Consider the following 7,616-nt stretch of genomic DNA (forward strand, 5'->3'; position numbering starts at 1 on the left):
CCTTCCTCCCCCGCCTCGCATCCTGCTGCAGCCTCCGCAGGCCTAGGGCCAAGTCAAGCAGACGACGGCGAGGGCGGGGTCCAGGGCGCACTGAGATCTGCCCCTCCACCTGCCTCCCCTCTCCTCTCCTCTTCTCCGCCCTCGGAGGAGGCAGCACCGGAGGAGGGGGTCGAGTCCTTTCCCTTCCCCTCCTTTTTGGACCTCGAGTCGGCTTACCCTCTCCTCGACAACGCCCGACCGGCCGCGGACAAGCCGGGAGCCACGCCCCGCACCAGCACACCGGCCCCTAGTGTCGGCGGCGGCAACGCCAGCTCTCAAAGTCGGCGGGCGAGCAGCGTAGGCGCGAAGGCCTGAGAGGGTCGCTGCACGTTTTTGTAGGATAGGGCCGGCGTTGCAAGCGCCTGGAGACGGGCCTTCGACGCGGACAGGTCGCAGAGATGTGTGGAGAACGTCAAAGGCAGGGAGATGAGGGGCTCAAAGAAAGAACGACACGCCACAAGTCCCTGACGGTGAAGAACCCTGGTATGCTCACGTGGTCCTCTTGGCCCATTGCGTTCTCCCTGCGTGCTCCTGAAGGGCTGACCGCTCATGCCAATCATGGGTCGCGTTCGCTCCATTTGGCGCCCAATTTTGCTTCCCGAGAAACTCGCAAAGCGAGGAGCCTGAAGCGGCGACGGCCAGAGGGTCTATAGCCGGAGCCCGTGGTATTGTCAGGTCTGTCGCACGCAGCCATCCCCCCTTCCTTTGATCTTGAGGGTCGAATATCGCCATGAGGCCGAGCGAAAGGAACGAACCCAAGCATCGCCTCGTCACGACTCGAAAGAAACATTAAGCAAGACAATGAGTGCAATCATCCTCTTTCCTTTTCTTTATCCGGTTTGATCCACTCCATCCCACCGGCGCTGTGGTTGTACAGAGCGTTACACCCGCGGCCTACCCCGAAAGACACCTGGCTTCTTCCGCAGCTGTTGCGCACGTCCAGCCCATACACATCACCCTCCCTCTCGAAGCCACCGCTAAGGCTGCAACCCCTGCTTAAAACCGCAGCTTCTTGTAGAAGTAAGCCGTACCCTGTGACTTGCGCTCGGACTTGGCCGCAATCGATGCCTGGTCTAGGTAGCGCTCCTCCAGCGTCTTTCGGATCGCGCGCTTCAGCGCTTTCCTGTCGTCCGTCGGCTCCTCTGCCTTCTTCAAGTCGATGTCTACCACGTAGCGCGTGGGAAGGATGTGCGTGTAGTTGATCGCCTTCACGAAAGGCTTTACCTTCGACTTCCGCTTGATGGTCTTCTTATTCATGCTGCGGGTGACCTTGCGGGGCGCCACATCGATGCCGCAGACAATAGCGTGAGGGAAACGCTTGTCCACCGAGCCCTCGTCCAAGGCCTTTACGACCACGGCCTTCTTGCCCGCGTACCGGCCTGCCAACACCACCACGACTTTGCCGGGTTTGATGCTGAGGGCGAGGAGAGGGAAAGCGGTAAGTCGGTGTCAATGTCTAGTTGTGTCTCATTGTACCTTCACCAACATAAACTAGTGATCCGCACCCTCCTGAGTCCTGCAATGAACGCAGTTTATCCAAATGTTGCGCGAGCAACAAGACGAGCACTACGAAGGTGTTTTACAAAGTGTGATGTCCTTCCACCCGACCTCTCTGCTTACTAGTCGCACCAAAGCTACATCATTTACATTCACATGAATACACTCAAACTCGACTCCTCATCGAAAATCGAGCCTAAAATTACCTCTCCTAACCCTCTCCCCCCTCTCCCACGTCGACTCACATTCCCATATCTGCTTCGTCGAGTCTGACCCTTCCAAGTACTGGCAACGATAAGGCACGACCTGTAGGAGAGCCAATGAGTATACATATGAGTATGGATGTCAATAATTTACCAGGCAGCAAGTCCACAGCTGCATCTCGCTCGAGTAGGGAGAGAGAGAAATTGATGGTGCTTGGAGGAGGATTAGGACGGCAGCCCTGCAGGCAGGGATTTTGATCACATAATCCCCTCCACCCTCCATCCAGATACCCACACTCCCTTCGACGTATGCGTACGATCAGCTAATGATGGAAACCAGGAGTCGGTGGAAACGGGTAAGGGAACGGCTATCAAGTACCTTCTTAGTGCCTCGCTTCTTTTCTTCGCTCTGAGCCGTTCATCGCCCTCCTGGGCTTTCCAGGATCCGGGTAGCTTTTCAGTCCGAACGCGCGATCTCCACGCGAAAGAGAGGAATGTTTTCGAAAAGAAATCGTGTAGATGACATATACTAGTTTTCTGCCTATTCATAAAATCTATCTCTTAAATGTAATGTGCATCACAAATTACTGCCCAGATATGCTTTCGCTGTCCGTCCGACGTACCTTTTTTAAAGTCCACAACCTGTGTCGAGGTATGTCTAGCACAATCGGAAAACCACACCAACCCCACAAGGAGAAAAAGCTGCCTCCATTCTTGGCCGATCCAGCCACCTATCCCTTGATCGCCATCGTAGGAACGGTAAGAATATGGAACACTTCATAGGAACTTATATCCCGCCTAATTTCTATTTTGGTGTGTGTTCGCACAATTCACTCGCAGGCTGTGACGATGGCGTTCACCTTCATGGTTTATCACTCCGTGAATTCTCCAGATGTGCGACTGAGGAAACAGGAGCGTGCCCGCCTTGCACGCAAGTTGCAGCATGGCAAGCGCGTAGTAGGTTTTGACAACCCGTACGAAAAAGCTTGATATTCCCTTGAAAGACATAACAGGTTGAGGCACGATAGTAGAATGAGCCTACGAAAAAACGCATAAGATTTTAAAAGATGCGGTGTATCGTCACTTTGAAGTTTTCCATCCTGCCTTTGACGAACCATCTTCTTCAAGTGATTTATTTTTATCTGCAAACATTCAGTTCCTTTTCCAACCCGTTTTGACGTCCTTTATCATGATGTTTGCGCCTAGCCCTCCTCTAGATGTACGTTTATCACTCGGTACTACCTTTTAATACCCTTTTTCATTCCCACTCAAAATGTTTCCGCCTTTCGAGGTACTCCCCAGCTGTTCTAAGATGCCTCACGGGAGAGAAAATAAAGTGCCATGCTTTTCCCTCCTTCAACCTTCGGCTCTGTGTGCTCACTCCGTCTATTTATTTTATATCACCAAACATGAATTACCATTCCGTTCTGCCACACCCTCCCTCCGTTGTACGCATCCAACCGTCTCGTTTCCACAGCGCATGCGTCTTTTCAATCATCGACGCGGTCGTGTTCTTTTCCCCCTTTGCACAAATTCTGCCGTCACTCGTACACGCCAATCCTCAGGCTGAAACCACTTACTTGAGAATAAAGGCCTTCAAGACCGATACAGTGGCCCCGATAATCGCCAAGAGCACGCCCAGAGCCGTAATGCCCTTGTTCAGCAGCACCTCCCTCTTTACAGCCGGCGTCTCAACAACCTCCCCTGTTGCCACCTTTTGCGCCATCGTCTTGATGAAGATGATGGCAGGAAAGATGTAGATGATGCAGGAGCCCAACAAGGCCCCCCCCAGGGATACCACGAAGCCCACGTCCCGCAAAAAGACCGCGAGCGTGCTGACGACAGCCAGAAGGACCAGCGTGGTCACTGTCTGAGTCCTGGTGCTGGGCGCCTTGCGTCCCAGGAGACTCAAGACCCCGTCGCGGATGCCCACGAAGGTCAAAGGGTAGCCGAAGACGATGCTCGCCCCAATCGCCAACCGGCACATCTTCGCCAGCACGTCCTGCTCGGCGTAATTGTTAAGTATCAGCCCCTGGCTCGCCCCTCCGAAGGTCAGGTAGCCGCATCCCATGATGAAGGCAAAAGCGGCGGTACAAAAGTTGAAGGAGTTCTGCACCACTTTGTTGAGCTTGGGAATGGAGCGATTCTCCAGCTCCGTGTAAAACTTCGGGGCGTTGTAGTGCGCGATAAAGGAGGTGGAGAGCATGGAGACGAGGACGAAGACCATCGGGCTCAAGAGAGGGGAGGACGACCCTGAGAGCAGAGAGGGGCGAAGGGAAGCGGCAATGGCCTCATGGAACTGGCCCCCCGGCGCGTAGGATCCGTCCAGCAGCCTCAGTGCGATCACGGCGCCCGTGAAGACAGTGCCGAGGATGCCGAGCAGGGAGAAGGGGGCGAGGGGCGCGAAGCTCTTGAGCATGCAGAGGGGAAGGAGAACCAGGGAGGTCATCCAAACGATCACGTTCGTCCGCTGCGCCAACAAGGCGGGAAAGCCCGGCGTGGCCCCGAAGAGCGAGGAGAAGGAGTCGGCGATGATGATGCTGAAGGCCGTGCAGGCGCAGAAAGTCTTGAAGGTGCAGGCGGCGGGGACCATCCAAGCGGTTTTCTTCCCCACGGACTTCTCCCAGGCCTCCCCGTATGTTTCCACTTTGTTAAGAGCACAGACCCGTGCGATCAGCGTGAAGCAGTAAGCGGAGAGCGAGCCCATCCCCATGGTGAGGGCGACGGCGGGGACCAACGCCATAGGGTTGCTGGAAAAAGCTCCCACGCCGGAAGGGAGGGAGAGGACGCCGGCACCAAGGATGTTTTTGACTGGAGAAGGGGGAAAAGGAAGGGAGTGGGAGAGAAGGACCGGAAATTGAGCGGTCTGGCATCCTCCGAGGCTTGAAAAGATGGCTTTCTTTCATTCATTCAAGCGTCCTCAATCACGTGGCGGTCGGACCAGGAGGCGAACGGTGTGAGGAGAGCAAGTACATGGTAAAGGCGGACCCAAATTGAGTCCATCGCGCCGCCTCCCCTCTCTTCGCCGGCAAAACTTACTGAGATTGAAGGTGGCTGTCGAGACGGAGGAGCCCTTGTTTCCATCCCCGCTCTCTGTGCCTGCTGGTGGAACTTGAAAACTACCCTCAGCGGTGACGGCCGCTCCGCCTCGAATCACAGCGACGCGTCGGCGTTGGTTGAGGATAGGAGGGCGCTTGGTGTTGCTGAGGGTGTGGGACGGTACTGTGGCCAGGAAAGTGGCCGGAAAGTGGGCACGGGGACCAGAAAATGATGTGTACAGTGGAGAAGAGTGGCTAAGGGCCGCCTGCGGCAACAGCAACATCGCCGTGGCTGCTGCTGTGGCCTTCATGGTGGCAGTCTAAAGGTTGTCTGTGCTGTGTGTGTGATGGAAGTGTGATTTCGTCGTGAAAAAATGTGTTGTCGTGTAAAAAGAAGGAGAAGGAGCGGGCAATGAGGTGACGATGCCACAGTTGGTTCCTTGCATAAAAAAATGCCTTCAAAGAAACCACACGTTTTGTGTATGTCGCCCTGCCCGACCAGCGAGAGGCTGGCCCTGGGTGCAGCTCGATATTGATTATGGTCGCCGCCTCGCGATTATGAGGCGAAAGACGCTGGAGATGGTCTCGCCTCCCCCGCTTTAGCCCGAAAAGAAGGCATTTGGCCATCCAAGCTTATGTCCGGTGAGCGTGCGCACATCTTGCAGGACGAAGACACGTGTACCGTATGTATATCATCTTGTCTTTAAAGAGAAAGCCTGGTGTCCCCCACGAGGTCGGCGCATGCGGTTCACCCGACTCGCCAGTCGGTGGCGTGTTTGCATATAAAGCATGTATCCTGAGATACCCTTATGTAGCACCAGAGAGCGAGCCGGAGGGTCTATCGATTTGTCCGAGGTTTCCCCTCTCCGTGCCCGGGCCTTGACACCCCTTGCAACCGCGGGCACGCCCGCGCGGGAAAGGAGCTCTTTCTTTTTTTGTCCACGCCTCACGACGTGGTTTTTGCGGGGACGGCGCGTTCCCTTATCTTGCAACTCGTCGGTCTCCCCATCGGTGTCGCGTCGCTCGGGGGCCGAGAGAGCGTTGGAATTCTCAGCAGATTTCCTGCTGATTTTTCTTTCAAGCTCTCCGAGGCCACGCCGAGCTGATCTTGACACGCCGTGCTCAGGTTGCTCCCGGATGAGAAGGGGCTGGACGCACGTGTCGTGTGTGTATTCCAGGAAGTTTCGTCGGGTTATACTAGGCCCAGGGGGGGTTCCCCTCGCCCGACTGGCCAGCGGACAGCAAAGGGCAACACGTAGCCACGCCTGCAACGTGACCACGCCCATGCTTCGATCACGCACTGACCCAATTACACGCGCTTCATAAACACCGGACAGGTTGACCAGGGGACAGGCAGCAACTGCCTGTAAAAGGGGTGCGCTTGGCTTTACAAGTGCTTCTTCCCCCTCGGGTTCTGGGTGCCCCTGTTTGGGTGAAACGAGCGAGAGTCAACAAGTGCGAGCAATGATTTGGCTTGTCACCACTCCTGTTTAAGTCAACTCGTCTGTTAGATATCTGCTGTATGTACCTACATATCTGATCGCCACACAGCGGAAATCGAACGAGACAGTTGTCGCACGCGAGTTACGTTGGGGTGAGATCCTTGATACATTCTGTGGTACCTCATAGGGTGTGAAACCCGCGATTTGGACTACGTTTTTGAAACCTGCTGGCTTTACCGCCTCCTCTTGTGTTTCGGATACCTGTAAACTGATATCCGGTAGCGCATTGGTCGGGACGACAAGAGTCGAGTTCTGTATCTCCTGCGCTCTTCGACAATCTGCTCCCCCAAGCCCCTCTTCGCGTCTAGTCTTCTAGCCCAAGAACAAAAATATCAACAAAACCGGAAGAAATGGTCAGGTACTTAAGCGGGAACGGCGCAGTGTTCCACCACGCGCAGCTTCGTCGCAGCGTGTCCGCCTCGGATTCCCCTTCTTGCACCGCGGCCGACCAGAAGAAAGAGACTTGCCCGGGCGGGATCCTCCCTCCGCCCTTTCCCGGCCGCAGTGCCACGATTGCCAGCAACACCTCCACCTCTTCCTCTCCCTCGATCGCCACCACGGACACGGGCCTGAGCCACTTGAACCTTTCCCTCCTGGGGGGCTCCGTGTCCTCCTCGCACCTGGTGGGAGGGCAGGCCTCGCCCTACATGCGCCAGGCACGAAAGGATAGCTTGGGGAGCAGCATCAGCAGCATGGGGGGCAGCGAGGGGGGCTCTCCTCGGGTGACTCGGGCGGAGTGCGAAAACTGCGGCTACGTGTTTTTGTGCGCGTACTCCAAGGGCGGGAGCACCTACTGCTCTCTGGACTGTCGCACCACCCACAATCTGTACGGCGTGGAAGACGCCTTCAACCACATGGTCACTGGCACGTCCCTGGATGCGGCGGCCCACTCCTTCTCTGTCACGCCCCAGAGGCAGGCTGTGTATGCGCACCGACCGCCCCCTCGACAGCCTCTCCCGGGACCTCAGGGTAGCAGCGAGGCTCCGAGAGCCCGAATGGACGCAGCGCGCTCCGTGGTGCGGCAAAGCGAGAATAAACAGAATGCGGCAGCTCATGAAGACGTCAACATGGGCGCAGGCACTGGCGTGTGCCCGTCTGGGGTGGGAGGGGGGGGAGGGCCGGACGCAGACGGAAGCCGTGCACGGACGGGCCAGGCGACCGGTCAGGTGGCCCCTGCGTCCAAAGAGGCGGAAGCACCCCCCCCTCTGGAGCCTCGAGCGGAGGGCAGAGAGGGTGTCCACAGCGCGATGACGACGGCGGGTCTGCGTCGACCTCACGAAGGTCTGCCTAGTGAGGAGGAGATGGCAACGCCGGCGCTCGCCTCGGACCTCAAATGC

The 7,616-nt window shown here is 56.6% G+C and overlaps 3 protein-coding genes across 3 annotated transcripts; 1 reads left to right on the forward strand and 2 right to left on the reverse strand.

The window, feature by feature from the left end:
- Window positions 1–1,035: 1,035 nt before the first annotated feature.
- On the reverse strand, window positions 1,036–1,789 carry RP-L27E (large subunit ribosomal protein L27e; the record flags this gene model as incomplete). The annotated part of the gene is made up of 2 exons (XM_005852565.1): window positions 1,036–1,453; window positions 1,782–1,789. The coding sequence occupies 2 exons, from the start codon at window positions 1,787–1,789 to the stop codon at window positions 1,036–1,038; spliced, it is 426 nt and encodes a 141-aa protein (XP_005852627.1).
- A 1,034-nt stretch (window positions 1,790–2,823) lies between these two features.
- NGA_0541502 (uncharacterized protein) lies at window positions 2,824–5,123 on the reverse strand. The gene is made up of 2 exons (XM_005852564.1): window positions 4,779–5,123; window positions 2,824–4,550 (listed from the first exon to the last, which is right to left on the reverse strand). Exons 1-2 carry the CDS (start codon window positions 5,086–5,088, stop codon window positions 3,316–3,318), a joined length of 1,545 nt encoding a protein of 514 aa, XP_005852626.1. The 5' UTR covers window positions 5,089–5,123; the 3' UTR covers window positions 2,824–3,315.
- A 978-nt stretch (window positions 5,124–6,101) lies between these two features.
- Window positions 6,102–7,616, forward strand: NGA_0686700 (uncharacterized protein; the record flags this gene model as incomplete). The annotated part of the gene is made up of 1 exon (XM_005852566.1): window positions 6,102–7,616. A coding segment is annotated over exon 1 (987 nt), but the record flags the coding sequence as incomplete, so codon positions are not given.

The sequence above is a fragment of the Nannochloropsis gaditana genome, assembly GCF_000240725.1.
Source record: "Nannochloropsis gaditana CCMP526 unplaced genomic scaffold scaffold1083, whole genome shotgun sequence".
NCBI lineage: Eukaryota > Eustigmatophyceae > Eustigmatales > Monodopsidaceae > Microchloropsis > Microchloropsis gaditana.